This window comes from Haliotis rufescens, unplaced genomic scaffold (assembly GCF_023055435.1).
Source record: "Haliotis rufescens isolate VD_foot unplaced genomic scaffold, xgHalRufe1.0.p SCAF_23, whole genome shotgun sequence".
In the NCBI taxonomy this organism is placed as follows: domain Eukaryota; kingdom Metazoa; phylum Mollusca; class Gastropoda; order Lepetellida; family Haliotidae; genus Haliotis; species Haliotis rufescens.
The window spans coordinates 2,509,274-2,526,307 of NW_025963924.1; the positions used below are offsets into that span (position 1 = coordinate 2,509,274).

Sequence of the window (17,034 nt, forward strand, 5' to 3'; positions counted from 1 at the left end):
AACCATAAACAGTAAGCAAATATCTTGTCAGAGATCCAGCTGTAGCGAACAAACAGTTGGAAGTGGATGAAACGAAAACCTCTTCATAATAGTTAGTACACAATTCTACACCCCTTCTACCCTTCTGTGTTCTGTAACAGAAATCTTAATGTTGACAAGAACCATTCGTCACCACTCGTACCTTTCCGTAACCCTCGTCCCGGAATAACACGAGTTAGTCACGAATGGGCAAGAACACGCGGACTCTCGCGAACATTTTCGATCATTAGTAGGAGGCGCTTAAAGGATTGTTTTCAGATTGGTCTAGAAGTAGGTCGGGTCGGTAATGAGGGCAGAGCGCACAGCGATTGTGGAATAGTGTGACATGCGCACCACAACGAGTGAACACGGTCGTACATAACACGCCGTGGTTTGCTCATCTATGAATGGCATACTGACTCAGAGCGTACGCGGTTTATGATTACTGTCTGTCTGAATGAATATGTTGCCGACTCCGATGACCCAGGGTACCCGGATGAATGAGTAATTGTTTATGACAATAGCCTGGAACGCTATGACGCCAGTGGTTGATTTGTTATTATTGCAGTTAATTAGCGGATTACAGGTGACTGACACGGAACAAAGGGTGTCGTTGTTGATCGAGTTTCTTATCGACTCACCGATATTATGTTGCTGTCAATCAAAAAACGAAGTCGTGTGTGACAGGAAAGCACGTACCCGACCTACTGTAAAACTGCTGTTTTAGACACTGTTTTTTTTAAATAATTTTCTTTACAACTTGTTTGGTCATAGTTCCCTTAGAAACACCATGGTCGGTTTGCAGCTGGATAACCCTATACAATATATATGTATACACTTACAGTGGGACCCGTGAAGATCTGGGGTAGAATAGGTCTTCAGCAATTTAACCCATGCTTGCCGTAAAAGGCGACTATGCTTGTCGTAAGAGGTGACTAATGGGATCGGGTGGTCAGGCTCACTGACTTGGTTGATTCATGTCATCGTATTTCAATTGCGTGGATCGATGCTCATGATGCACAATCACTGGATTGTCTGGTCGATTATTTTACAGACCGCCGTACGTCATTTAGCTGGGATATTGGTGAGTGCTCAACAAACAAACAAACACGCATTGGGAACAAATGAGATACGTTGACCAGAATGTTTTCCTTGTGCTGACTGGTGTTTGAGTATTGCAAATAGATACTGATTGAGTTGACTGACATTTATATATCGCCAGTCTGACAGTCGGCAAACGATTTCAAACGAATGGAAATGATAATTACTACTTGGAAGTTACTTGTTATCTTTTAATGGCGACACAACAATCCAATTACAACAAACCAACAACAACAACACTACAATGTGTGTTGCCGAACTGATATTGAATAAAATGCTGGGGCTTATTTGTTTATGATTGATCTATGGTGGCTGTACAACAATATTGACTAACGGTCTGCTATTATTACTGGTGCTATCTGTTTGAATGAGGTTATCGGCATTACTGGTTCATGTTATTCACACGATAACACGCTTTCTCAAGGCCAAACCCATAGGCAACAACTGTTTGTCTAGTAACAAGTTCCACACGTGTCTCCTACGGATATAAACATTAGCAAGGCCTAGTCCCATTGGCCTACTAAAGAAGGCGTTGTCTCTCATGCATATTCATTAAACTATATTTTTAACTTTTGCCCCACAACGTTTTACAAAATGTCATATTTAACTTGATTAAAATATTCTTCTACATTAAAATAAACGCTTACTGCAACAGTTTCAGTTTGCGTACGCTAATGAGAGGTTTAGATACAGCACAGTATCTTCAACCCATTTTGCGGCTGACCTGATTTCGACCAATCAGAAACTGCCTTGTAATCGCTGTTTATCACGCCAGAATGTTGTCATTTTGCGGTTTGTAAATGGTATGCTATTATCTGCACCACTACTTATATTATGTAGAATAAAGCAATATATAAATAGATGTTTTTATTTTGGTTGCTTTTATTCAAGTCATATATATACTCTTTATTACATATATGTTTTTATATTATATAACAACGGTAAATTATACTCTTGAATCACATATTAAGGGCAAATGTTTAATTGATTTGGAGGTAGTTTTGAAGAAGTAGTCTCATTTTAGCCATGGCATGATTTCCCGACTCAAAATATCAACATAGAGTATTTCAGCTCCACGGGTGACGGTACTGAATATAAGTGCAATCTTCAGCAGTCAAGGTGAGAATGTTTACTTTAGTGGTTTAGAAGACTTAAGACCTTGATTCTTTAATCATATCAGATGTGATGTCAGTACATGTAGATTTTTAGATCTAATCATATAGTTCTGTCTTCATCATATTTGTTCATGACCAAACATAAGCTTGTGTCATATTTCAGAGATTCTTGTTTCATACGACTTAGATGGTCTCAGAAACAGTTCCTGTTAAAATACTATTAGATTGAGAAATGAATACACTACGATTGACATGACAATGGGCTGAATATAAGTAAAACTGTCATGTTAGACGTGTGAGATGTGACGTAACTTCCACATGGATGTCGACAGCAGATGTTTTCAGAAGTTAGTGACCGGTGAATCAGTATTCATTATTTTTGTCCCCAGGTCCCTGACTCATGTTAGATATCGGGTCCTAGCGACCCCATCGCGGCTCTCGGCTAAGTATCGGGCTATATGTTTAACATGGTTAATGCATTACATTTGTCCATTACCTTACATCAGAGACCATATAATAGATTACTGATACAATGTTACTGAACAGAGCTGCAAAAAAAGAAGATCTTTTCTCTTATTCAATACATCCCTCTGTCCAGATGTGATGCTCTGAAGGTTTCGCTTTAACTTAGATCAGATGGGGAGTGGGGGATAAAAATAATTAAGTATTTCTGTGTTAACATTAACAGAGAGCTTTCGTTCAGTGGTTAAGTTAGAAAATTCTGAATTGAGGATTTGTTAGATATTCATGCAGAGGTTTTGTCGGAGTAGAAAACTGTGATATTACATTTGAGTCCTACCCTGTCCATGTTGATATATAATCAGTGTTAAAGATTTTCTTTATTAGCAGATATTAATTGTAATATCATACTGTTATTTTTCATCCTTTTGCAGGTTGTTAGAATTGTTGGTACACTATGGCAAGTTTAAGGAACTCAGCATCTGCCTGTGTTCGTCTGCTAACTCCGCCTCCTGGCCAGGTCAGTGCTAGTGGACGATGGAGGACAGCATCGCCTGACCGGTGGCGTCGAGGGAATGATACACTTTGTGGATGTCAGGAAATGAGCACAATGCAACAGATATACCACAACCACACAGACAGTAAGAACGGTGATCAGAAAGATGAAAATCACAAAAAAGAAACCAAAACCAAATCATATATGGATTCACTAAAAGAACAAATCAAGTATTTGGAGAAGGTTAAAGACAATATTGCAAGCAGTTTGTCAAATGTAGGCTTGATGAATGCTGTTGTTCCAACCAGATTTGCTGATGAATTTCAGAAGTATGTTCCATTTCCTACCAAGTTGAGAGAAAAAGTTGAGAAGGATTTACAAGAAAGTATAGAGGAACAGAAAGCCCAGTTAAAAAACTTGGAGAAACGGGTTAAACACAAGATGATGGCACATGAACTTAAGGACCCAGTGACAAAGGAGCAACAATCATTTGAAAGAGCAATGCAAGACACAAATGAAAGTATAGTGAAATTTTATGACACTTTAGATACTACTGACCCTAACTCTCTAAACAAACCTGGTGTCAAAGCAAAGACAGTTAATGAAGATGATCTCATGACAAGTATTTTCAAAAATGTGTGGCCTGTTAACAAAGCTGTCAAAGATCCGGATGACTCATCGTCTGTGGTTAAAAAGAAGCCACTGGTGCAGAGAGATTTTGTTTCAAAAACTGCAATAGACAGTCGGACACGAGCACTCGTAGAAGGAATCAAAACTGCGTCTACATTACAGTCAAAGTTACGCAGGACGGAGGACTTTTGCAGACATATCCTTCAGTACCCAAACGCAAGATTTACAGCTACCAAGGTACAGAGGTTTTAATCATTGTTTACCTTGGTCCTGAGGACTCTTGTTAATACATTGTTGGGGCTTACAGATTCACAGGCTTTATAAGGGGGTCCATGGTTTGCCACTGTAACAATGGTAACAGCAAATACAATACAAAGATGGGTGATGCCTTACGCTTATTATAGATGGGGACTTCCTTGTTTGAATCGAAACTTAGTGGTTGAGGGAAGGAAATCTTACCTGGACTGTCTGAACATTGATTCTTTTTCTTATGCTAATCAGGACAGAGATGTCAGGTAAATCTAATGTAAGTGTTTCGTTTTAGTTAGTTGCAACTTGCAATCATTCCAACATCCATTGTGTCAAATAGGACTCACAGAGAATGTTAGCTGTGCCCTGAAGGTATTACATCTGCTTATCACTTCCAGTACCACTGAACCCGTGAAGATCCAGGGTAGAATAGGTCTTCAGGAACCCATGCTTGCCGTAAGAGGCGACTATGCTTGTTGTAAGAGGCGACTGACAGGATCGTGTGGTCAGGCTTGTTGACTTGGTTGATACATGTCATGATATCCCTATTGCGTAGCTTGATGCTCATGATGTCAATCACTGGATTGTCTGGATTTACAGACTGCCATCCTATAGCTGGAATATTGGTGGGTGCGGCGTTAAACAACAAACAAACAAAGTGCAGAAATGAATGCTTTGCCATATTTACTGGGGTTGTCAACTACCATGTAAGGGCGGTGGAACTTTGTTGCGATATTGATCATATCCCGACAGTAAGGTCGCAGTAGGATACATGAACATGATGAAGACTATACTCATCATGCAGTCTGTGACCTTAGCCACTGGTCTGAAGCCAGAGTCTAGTGAGATTTCTTCTAGTCTACATCATGTACATGGTCTAGTAAAATACGCCTATGCTAGTCCATATGCTAAGACTAAAATCTACTGAAAATAATGCAAAAATTTCTTAGGCTAGTAGACGTAAAACGTTTTGGCATACACTGATCATATTCAATAGGAATGACAGGGCACCTGACAATGTCATATTCTGTTGTAGTGTTGCACCAGGAAACAAATTCTTTTGACACATTTGATATTCAGTAACAGCTGGTGCTACTATTACTGTAAGTGGTTGGGTTTGTGTTAATGCATTGTAAACATGATAAATGTCTACTAGTTTAGTTGCCATCCTCCATTATACAGTGTCTTATATTCACAATTCTGTTAGGATAAATACCCCGGGGATTTGACAACTCAGCTTTGAATGACACAATGCTAAATTAGAAGCATCCAGTCAAAACAGAACTGTCCTTTGGTGAGTGAAACAAGTAGCAGTACTCATCTTTAGACTTTCTTCCTCGGGTATGTTTTCTAGCTTAAAGTTAATTGATAGTCTTCTCATTTGATTACAGAAGATGAATTTTCGATCATTGTCGATTGGTTGTTCATTTCCAACTCATGAGCGAGAGAAAATTAGTCCTTAGTAATTGGAGACAGCGACGTTACTTCCTAGTCGAGTCTATGGTTGTGAATGGGTCCAGTGTAGATATCAAAACAGCGGTAGAAACTAACATGTTTAATCCACTAGTCCTTACGATGATAGCATATAGCAAAACCCTTCAAAATGGCAAATTTCTCCTAGTCCTTGGGATACCTTAACCATGTTAACCATTGGGCAGTTTGGCAAGGACTACAGGACTAGTTCTAATTTCTAACACTGCATAACAGAATGGAGATACAGTGCACTGGATTGAGGAGGAGCCACTGTGGGCACTTTGCATTCCTCCACATTACCGTGCACTATGATGTATCTAAAATTCTTTCTGAAGTGTTTTGATCCCCAATTTTCTTACTCGCTGTTGTGTCATTGTTTCAGGACAAAGTCGTGCCCTACCTGTTGAAGTTTCGAGGTAGCCAGGATGAGGCATTGTCATGCCAGGCGAACCAGGCATTGGTTCAGATTGGCTATGTGGACCCGGTGAAGGGACAGGGAATCCGGATGCTGACCATCGATGGAGGGGGAACCAGGTGAGTGAAGCGGCACCAAAACTTAAGTTAGTTCATCCTCCATTATCAAGTGTATTATATTGCCATTCTATTTTGATAAATACTTCAGACCATCTTGCTACCATAACTTTGAATTTGACAATGGAGAAAATATGACTGTCATGGCTCCGAGAGATAGCCTTTGTCATATAATATGAGGACTTCAGCAATACCTTTTTAGCAATAGAAATCAACATCTGTCCTACTGCCTGTACTCCTTGCCAAACTGCCCAATAGTTAACAATAGTTAAGGTAGGATAAGGACTAGTAGAAATTTGCCATTTTTAAAGGTTTTGGTATATGTTATCATCATGATCATTATAAGAACTAGTGGACTAACCATGCTCAAAATGTTAGTTTTCATAGCTCTATTATGTACTGAAATTTCACTTGCTCCTCAACAACCCACCTCATCTCCACCTCAAAAAGCTGCTGAAATGACAGTTTATCCCTCCCCCACCTCCGTCCCCCTCTCTTGTATGATGTTCCCTCTGTCAACCCTTCACTATGGCCTTGTATATTGCAGGTCCTCCTACTTTACAGCCCCTATTTGTATTTGGGGGGGGGGGCTCTCTCTCTAAGGTGCTTCAATTCGCTGTGCAGAGTTGCGCCCCTGGGGCACACCAGAAACCTAGTGTTGTGGGTTTGAATCTCACTTCGTCGAGGTTATGTTTCATTAACAACACATGGCGGTCGGGTAGCCTAGAGGTTAAAACGTTCGCTCGTCACTTCTAAAAACTGGGTTCGATTCTCGACATGGGTAAAATGTGTGGAGCCCTTTTCTGGTGTCCCCCGCCGTGATATTGCTTAAAGTGGCGTAAAACCATACTCACTCACTCACTCTTTATCAACACCATACCCATGTTCGTGGGTTTAACCAAGTGGTAAACATCTGAGACATGCATCACTTCAGTCTTCCCTCCCATATTTAGCTGACATGGCGTGATATTACTGGAATATTGTTAAAAGGGGCTTTAAACCCAAATCACTCACTCACTCACACCTTGTATGTTGGCCCCATCAGGTGACTCAGCTGGCTGTGGTACTGTCAGTCATGTCAGGCCCCAGACAAATGACACTTGGATGAAAAAACATGATATAGATGTAATGTGAGTTATGTTACCAATAAGCCGTTCTCCACAATACAATCTTATCGTCAGCTGTGGTAGACACTTCATTGCATGAAGCAACCTTAACCATGTGCATATCAGGTGATAAGAAATAAATATGTGTTTATGGTGTTATGCCATGTCTGTTTGTGTTGTGTGGTCCCAGATGGGGTGTTTTAACCTGTCTAAGGTGCCACAATTTGCTGTGCAGAGTTGCATCCCTTAGGCATGACAGAATCCTATGGTCGTGGTTTCAAACCCCAATTCATCCCGGTTGATTCTTGGCTTTGTATGGTGTTATGATCTGAAAAACCATATATGTTTGTCAATTGTGCTGTCTGGTGCCTGGGGTGGTGTTAATACTGTTATGACCTGTAAACCATATGTTGAAAACTGAATGAAAACTTACTATGGTGAACTGTGTTTAGGGAGTTGGTTGCTAATTATGTTTTTAACATAACCCAGTCCAATGCCCTGTCAATTATGCTGGAGTGCCTGGATCCCACTGGTGTAGAAGGCTTCCTTCTTGAAGGGATATCTTTTATCCAGATAAACATTTAGACTATTGTTGACTTTTCCTTCTGAAAACAAGATATGAGGTCATTTAAAAAAAATAGACATCACAATTATCCTTGGATATTTAAAATAGCTAGTGTGGCACAACCTCACCCTTCAAATGTTGTATCACTGTATAAAGGTGAGCTTCTGTACCTATGGTTTTAGTAAACATGTCTCAATAATCACTTGTATGTTGTTTCTGGGGCATTGGTATCCCAACATGCCCAATTATCTGAGGTCCAACAATTTGCTGTGATAAATTACTTCCCTCAGGTGTCGCAGAAACCTGTGATGTGAATCCTGTTTACCTCATCATGCTTATTGTTTCTTGACTTGTCAACATCATTCTCATGGGTTTCACCAAAGTGTTAAATGTCTAATATTAGCTTTCCTCAAGCAGAGGTGCTTCATATACACATGTAACTGAAATACTTCTCAAAGTTGCAGTGAAACAAACTCGCTCACTCAAATGTGTATTGTTTCTATAGGGGTCTGCTTGCAATCGAGTGCTTGAAGAAGCTTGAAGAAGCCTGCCAGACAGACATCCGGGACATGTTCGACTATGTATGCGGGGTGAGCACGGGGGCGCTGGTCGCTGCCATGGTGTTCCTGTACCGCGTTCCTCTGGACGAGTGTGAAATCCTGTACAAGGACTTCAGTCAACAGATGTTCACCAGGAACAGGGTCCTGGGAACCAGTAAACTTGTCTGGAGTCACGCTTTCTACGACACCGAGGCTTGGGAGAACATACTCAAGTAAGATGATGTTTGTATCGAGAATAATCTAGATCTGGTCAATGTTTTATGTTAACGTGATACGGATGCTTTTCAATGCTTCTCGGTGTTATACATGTAGACTGCAGGCCCAACATCATACACTCATGATTAACATGATTAAGTACATTTTTGGGTACCTAGAAAAAGCAGATAATATTTTTAAATATTTTTGTTGTGTCTGAGTCTCTTTTTCGTAACAGGTTCAGTTTCTCACATGGGTACACTGGGTGAAGCCCATTTCTAGTGTTCTTTGTTATGATGTTGCTAGAATATTGCTGTAGGCAGTGTATAGCCATACTCACTGATAATTGGAACACTTCGTTTGAAATACTTAACAAGATCAAAGCACAAGGTATAAGGGTCCTTTTAGGCCTACAGGATGTGAACAATGATCCAATCTTTTGGAAATCATAATGAATTTGATCAGACGTGTTCAATTACACTTTGTTCAACATTGACTCAACGTATAGAGGAGCTTAAATGTTTTAAAAAGTCTAATTATTTTGGTCATTTTTGAACAAGTTGATAAAATTTGCTCACATGTTCTCTTAAAGTTTGAAAAATAGGCCTTTTCCACTCGTTTAAATGTTAAATGTCCAAATCTTACAAGTTTGAGAAAGAAAGAGGCAAGTTTTCAGCAATTTGAACATGTCTGTTAAATATTGAGCACTGTGAAAACAAAGTTCCACTGTGCCAAAAACTTTTAAAGGAGACCGGTATCCTACCTCGCCCTTTATTGTTGGTATGGCCACTTTACATAAACCAATGATAAACAGTAGGAAACAATCTGATGACAGATTACTACCCACAAAGGGAAAGTGATAGTTTCTATGCATACAACCCTTACCGACACTGATTGCTAGCTACGGGTACTTGTATAGAATCTGTCGATCAGTAAGTGAATTGTTGAAAGTTGTTACACTTTTGGCTTGGTCTCTTCGATTGTTTTGGATCCTAGTTATATGCCAGTAAACATGCTGAAGGTATGTTTTGTACCTTACAGGAAGGAACTGGGGGAACAGATGATGATTGAGTTTGCCAAAGACAAGCAACTACCAAAGGTGAGAATTCTTTTGCTTTCCATTACACAGAAAGGGTTTTATTTATGCAGTCTTAACCAGAAGTTTCAGCTAATAAAATCCTCATTGTCACTTTGACATCTTCCACACAGTTAGAATGATTAGTACTTTGACTATCAGGTTATATAAACAAGCATACTTCTAAGATCCTGTAGCACGGCATCTTTGGTTATCCAGGGTATTATATATCTATTGTGATAAATACCCTGGACTTATTGACCACCCTAGCTTCATTTAGGAAGGGACATGTTGGTTGCTCCTATGTATAGGTTACACACAACCAAATGTTTTTCCATAGACTTCTTTAGTAATGATTTATTTTTTAAAATAATAACCAAGCATTCAACAGCTATTGTGCTATTGTGCATTTGTGCACAGTTTGGCCTTAAAACAGCAATAAAAACCAAAAAATTGCCTAGCTTAGCCAGCTCCTTTGCCAAATACAGGAAGTTAAGCACATCAGCCCCAGTTCTGCACCAAATGCCACTTGCTTGAACATGTCTCTGGTCACATTCAACATAATTCATCATGTTAAAAAAAGACAGGACTAAAAATTGAAAAACATGGTCAGTTTTAATTACTGTACATTAAAAAAACATAAAAATCTTACACAAAATCATCCAATAACAGCTGCCAGCTGATTGAATCTGCACTGAAGGCTCTCTACGAAAACTACTTGTTGAACGACTGATTCTGATTTGGTCTAGTAGAAGCTCTAAATTAGCACAGAATTTCCCTCACGCTTGCTTTTGCTCTTTCCCTGTGCTGTTTGAATCGAAGTCAAATGAATCTATTGTTGCTCATGGATCCAGGGTATTTATCATTATAGCATGTACATATAATACACTAGATAATCAAGGTGGTTGCAAAGATCTGATGCAAAGATTTGAAGAGAGAGACTGACAGATTTGACAATTTGTATTCTGCAGTATTCAGGGATGTCCACTCTGATGAATGTGCCAAAGTTGAAGAACTTCATATTTCGAAACTACAACCTGCCACCCCAGTCTTACTCTCGCTACCCCGGCGGATGCAGGCACTCCATCTGGGAGGTGATCCGAGCTTCATCAGCAGCGCCAGGCTACTTCGAGGAGTTCAAGCATGGGGACTATGTCCATCAGGTCAGTGGAGAATTTTACTACTGGTAGCTGTAGGAGTGGCCCCAGTGAAGGACGTCCGTGTTCGGTGCATGGTACATGTCTCTTGGGGGAATGCTTGGGACATTCAGGGAAAGGTGGGGATGGGACTGCTTCTGTTTTTGCATGTAATGCAAACACTTATCTAGTTGGAATTGATATTGAGAACAATCCTCACTGTTGTGGTACGATGACACCCTATCAACCTTGTCACCGAGCTTGACCATCCGATTCATTTGGTCGCCTCTTATGACCAGCTTAAGTTCCTGGGGCCCTCATCTAACCCAGGAGGTGCTAAAAAACCATCACACACGTATCATGATGTATGTTATTCCTACCTCTAGACAGTGATTCCATGAGGCATGGAAGGAGGAGAGCAGCCCATGGGATGCAGGTTAGAATTGGTCCTCAGCAACCTATGCTTGTCATACAAGGGGACCTAAACGATCAGTGAGGGCTTGAGTGACTTGGCTGGTAGCGTGTTGTTGTATCCCGGTGGCCTGGAGTATGGATTGTTGCACATGTCTGGTCCTGACTTGATAATGTTCAGGCTATATGCTCTATGGCTGGACTAGCTTAGTGTGGTCTTTAACAACCAGCTGGGTCTGAATAAATCCCCAGTAGTAGCAGTACCCCATACTACATGTACAAGCCTTCTAGAAAGGACTTAAATGAAGATCAGGCATTCAGTGTTCAGCTTGTGCTTTCTGACTCTGTATTGGTCACCTGATGTAACTGGAATATTGCTCACTGCATCAATTCTATATGTTCTAAACCAGAGTGAGTTATTGTTGTTCAGCCTCCCGTTCCACAAAGCAATCTTAGCACTAAGATTATCGTAACTCCCGTACCTCAACACAGGCGTACGACAGCCATAGCGCTAAGATTGCTTTGTGGTACGGGGCCCTGAACAACACTCACTCACTCTTTCATCAGCTTCTCGAATATGTAGAATACCTTTCAAGGACCTGAATATATATTTTCTGATTGTTATCTTTCCAGGATGGTGGTCTCATGACAAACAATCCCACAGCTATTGCCATTCATGAAGGTCGACTGTTGTGGCCCAACGAGTCAATTCAGTGTGTTATTTCAATCGGCACTGGTCGATACGAGCCTGCCATGGAACTCCTTTCTTCTAAGCTCGCTCTCAAAGACAAAGTGATGAAAATCGTGGACAGTGCCACAGACACCGAAGGTAAGGCCAGCTAAGGCTGCAACTTTTTAATTTGTAGTGATACACAAACAGGCTTGTGATGCAACACAAGGTTCCAAGTTCCTTGTATTTGGGTGCCAATGGAACAGTTAATGCTTTTTTGTGGTTAGCATTAGTGCTTTCAACCACTGGTTTGCCTGGACAAAATTCCTGCAGGCCATTGGATATTTCGGACATATTTAGACACTTGTTCATTCATTTGTTTGCTAGCTCGCTGGCTCATTCGCTCCCTCACTCCCTCACTCACTGTAGGGATTCCAGGTTCATCATGTGACCAAATGAATCTGGTGGTCAGACTCAGTGACTTAGTTGATAGCATCGTACCATGTCGATGTGGATTGTTGCTCACAATATCAATCACTGGATTCTCTAGACCAGGCTCAGATATTAATAGGCCGCCATGATAATGCTTTAAATATTACTGAGCGTGGGGTCTTACAACAAACAAAAATCATTGTAAGATAACAGTCCTGATTATGAATGTTAAAGTGGCTTCATGTTAATGTATCCTCTTCCTGCTGCAGCTGTCCACTCCATCCTCCACGATCTCCTACCTCAGAACACATACTACAGGTTCAACCCCTACCTGTCCGAGTACTTCTTGCTGGACGAGATCCGGCCAGAGAAGATCGACCAGATGATGCAGGAAACACAACTGTACCTGCGGAAGAACGATGTCAAAATTACCAAAGCCATCAACCAACTGTCAAAACCAAGAAGGCCGCATCAGCGTGCTGCTGACTTGATTCGAAAGACTGCTGACAGCGTGAGAGCGTGAGAATGTGAGAGTGATGAACATCTTGTAAGGCTGTGATTTCTCCAATTGAGGCATTACTTTTGGACTATGTTGAGAATGAGAGAAGATGTGGTCAAGTTAGGGAAGGATGGAAGGTGTGACAGAAGATCATTTATGGCGAATTATTTATTTGTTTGTCCTGTATGCTACAGGAATTTCTCCTGTTTCATGACAATTGTATAGAATCAGGGTCTCATTTGTCTGAAGAGTGTCCAACAGGTATGAAGTTGGGGTCTGGACACCAAGGAAATAACGTTGCTTTTTTGCAGCTAGACTGAAATGAAAGCACTTTGAACACTGTTGAATGAACATTCGTAATGTCTTTCTTTCTTTTTAAGGCCATTATTTGTTTTCTGTTGTATCACAATTTTGTTCTGCTTGGGTACGAGGTTGGACAAACATGTCTGAGGGAGGGAGGGGGTGTCTCCTTCACTTAATTGGGATGCATTTTCTGTCAACTTTTGATAGGACAATCGTACGCTCTGTGGCAACTTGAATTATACACTCATTGGACCAGTGAATTGTAACTCGGTGATATTTGGAGGAATGGTATCAGGAGGTAATTCTCAGCTTGTTATGTGTTCACTAGATCAGACAGGCAATGCAAGACAGCAGGCATTTTTACATCAGGATATTCTAATGTTTAGTATTCTTTATAGAATTGTATTTTATACAACATTTTGAAAATTGTATGGAATTTTAGATTGTATTGGGTTTTTTTAAATGAATGTCTACAAACAGGACTTAAACTCAGTAATGCTCATTGAAAAGTCATTTCCTCATTCCATGCCAGGCCTGACCAGCACATATGTGACTCCTACCATGCTTGGCTATTTGCCGAATAAACACAATTTTGTCTGATTGAATATACATAATTTGCTGCACTGAAAATTAGCTGAGAAGGAATTTTGATGTGTAGCTCAGAAATAATTTGAGAATGGTGTACAACTAAATATTTTTAAAGGGTATAACAAAATTATCATCTTAAAATTAAGTGACCTGATGAGTGGTTTCTGGCATTTATCTGGTAGACCAGTATTTGCTGAGTAGTATGTGGTATATTCAATGACAGGTTCTCCACAAATTCTTCCTCGATGTGTATTTTACTTGCTTCTTGTCCTCATTCCAGCAGTGAAGCCTGCTGTTATAGTAGCACATTAACTTACTCAGGAAACAGATAGTCAATGTGTCTTTGGTGAACATGCAGATATATACTCTTTTTACATATTTGTATGTGAGTTTTTAAGTGAACTGCATTTATATTGGTGCTTTTTTTTAAATATTGGAAAATATCTACATTATACAACAGTGCTTCTATGACTTGTGGTGTACCTACCGGTGGCTTTATCCAGATCTAGATGTGGTCAAAAGTGTTATTTTACACACTGTGTACATGTTTTAGTTGATGCATATGATGTATATCCATACTTGAAGTTGAACCTCTCTACTTGCCAGTACTTGGTACCATACAAACATGACCTTGTGACCTTCATGAATATACATGAGGTAGGGTCCACATTTTTGCAGGGGGAGATTGGTTCAATCACCTGAAGCTATCATTCTTCACAACTTGCCCTTTTCCATAACCTGAAAGTATGGCTTGACTCCTATCCACCTATGTTTAATGTATGAAGACATGAGACATCAATAAGAATGTGTGTATATCTCAGGTACTTTGGGAAAGGAATCTATTCAATCTGTTGCTTATGGGTGTAGTTTGTAAAATATACCAAATTGGTATGGTGAAACAACTGTCATAATCAATTTGGTATATTTTACTGTCATAATCAAAGAACAGGTGGTTGTAAATGGCTACCGTGTTACAATTGGAAAATATCCAGGTATACAAACAAAGGTGGATGTGCTACGACCAGTAATCTATATTTTTCTCTATGCCCGTCTGCTTGAAGACAGAACCAAATTGATGAAATGGGACATGAGAGGTGCTCGATTGCTGGAGCATTATCTTACAGTGAGACACATTCTCTCCCTGCAAAAGCAGACAGCTTCTCATCTTCCGTAATCTGCATGGTACCCACTTTCCAGAATGCATATCTACAAGACATTGTGTTGACACGGGTCTGCATTATAAGCTGAAGGAAGAGAGTAATGCTAGGGCTTGGACGATACACCCACTGTGCAATCTGATGTTTCACGATACCTTGCTCACGATGCATGTGCATTTTCTTCTTGACAGGATGGCCAAATACCTGGCACACTAACGATTTACAGTTGGCAGTGTCAAGTATTGCACAATATTCAAATTTTTACTACTCATTTTCACTAGGAATTAATGTTGGGTGTAACATTTATTAAAGAGTGTGTTTAGGGTAAGAATCGATACTTCTTACTTAGTGTGTGATTGTGATAGATACTTCTATCGAGAAGTAAAAAATCGCGATGCACTGATGCAATAGTGTATCATCCCATTACTAAGTAATACCCTTACGATGTATGCTTGACCTCTCTTGGTAACTGTTACAGTGTTGTGAAGTATTTCAACTATGCAGTTTTGTTTTGTTTTCGATTCTATTTTGTCTTTTACGACAACGATTTCCCTTCATGTTTCATTGAGTGAGTTTTCTTGGCACAATAAGAGTATTTTTTACCATCCCAATACTGGTTGGTTCTGTTCCTGTCTGTTTTGTAATTTTAACTGTCATTAGTTCTTTGTTTTCCTGATTGTTATTTGTGCTACTGATATTTGTTTGTTAATCATTGGTTGTTTTATTGACAAGAGAAATACAAAGTAAAGCATATCACAGATTGTACTTTGATCTAAAGCCTCTGAAATGTTCTCAGTAGAGTGAACCATCTAAAGCCTCTAAAATGTTCTCAGTAGAGTGAACCATCTGAAGCCTCTAAAATGTTCTCAGTAGAGTGAACCAAAATGGGAACAAGCATCTTACAACTGGTACACACAAGCTTCTAGTACTACTGAAACCACAGAACTTGGACGACCACCTCCACCACCATTACAACACTCACAACCATCACAACAACCACAGAAACTACCAAAACCAACACTGCAGAAACTACCACAATTGACACCAACACCACAGTATCTGCCACTACCACCAAAACCACACAAACTACCACTACTGACACCAACACCCCACAAACTACCACCAACATCACAGAAAGTACCACTACAACTACAAAAATCAGTGCAACAAGCATGGCAAGACGCACATCACAATTAAGACTCTATCACGCAACAGGAACAACCTCCACACACTAAACCCGGCATGCCCACAACCACTAACTACAGAAGTCCAAACACCATCCACAAGTACCACACACCACCACACCCTCATCAAAACAAGCTTTTATTGTTTTTTGTTTACAATAAGATATGAATGTTCTTGTTCCTGTTGTCAGTTCACTTGCAGCAGTTGGTAACTGATATTGTTTGTGTGGAACAAGCATGACACCTTCTGATCCTGGTGAATACCAGGTTCTACCTGTGTGTTGATGTAGTCATGATTTAGAGCCATTTACTAGGAGTTAATGGATGTCTGGAAGCTATGCATTTTTACCTCCAGTTTACTGTTTTGTGCAGTCTTAAAAATACTCTTGAAGCTAAATCTACCCTGTGCCATTCAACAATCTTGCTGCATGTAATCATGTGCACTCATAGTAATAAATATGTTTACATCTACACTGTCTGTTATTTGTTTATTAATCCACCTTTCGGATACCTCATGTTTCCTGTAGTGTAGCAAGTGTGCACCCCACTTTTTCCCAAATCCTGGATCCTGTCCTATCCCATTACAATTTTGGGTCACATTTACCCCGGTGACCTTGCCCCTGCACTACCAAGTCATACCCCTTGGGTTCCAGGCAAAGCTTTTTGTGGGCTGCAGTCTGTCTCCCAAAAAATGAGTTTTTATACCCTCATGCATGGTCAAAACATCCCCAGAGCTGTCTGCTTCTGTCACATCCCTGGTCACTTCCTACGTTAATAGGGGGCACGAGTGACCCAGTCGTCAAAAGTACCCTGATTCGCTGTGCGGAGTTGTGTCACTTGGGCACGCCGGAAACCTATGATTGTTGGTTCGAATCCGGTTAGCCCTGATTATATTTCTAGGTTTGTCAGACGATACTGTGCTCGTGGGTTTCACCAAAGTGGTAAACATCTGAGACCTGCATCACTATGGGATTTCCTCCCACATTAAACTGACATGCTGTGAAAAAATTGGAATACTGTTAAAAGCGGCATTAAACCCAACTCACTCACTCATACGTCAAGATGGTACTTGTTGTCACCC

The 17,034-nt window shown here is 40.3% G+C and overlaps 1 protein-coding gene across 1 annotated transcript; it reads left to right on the forward strand.

Annotated features, from left to right (window-relative positions):
- The first annotated feature begins 2,117 nt into the window (after positions 1–2,117).
- On the forward strand, positions 2,118–16,424 carry LOC124125068 (calcium-independent phospholipase A2-gamma-like). The gene is made up of 8 exons (XM_046488386.2): positions 2,118–2,238; positions 3,128–4,056; positions 5,924–6,075; positions 8,249–8,515; positions 9,540–9,597; positions 10,545–10,736; positions 11,754–11,949; positions 12,492–16,424. Exons 2-8 carry the CDS (start codon positions 3,151–3,153, stop codon positions 12,743–12,745), a joined length of 2,025 nt encoding a protein of 674 aa, XP_046344342.1. The 5' UTR covers positions 2,118–2,238; positions 3,128–3,150; the 3' UTR covers positions 12,746–16,424.
- The last annotated feature ends 610 nt before the right edge of the window (positions 16,425–17,034 follow it).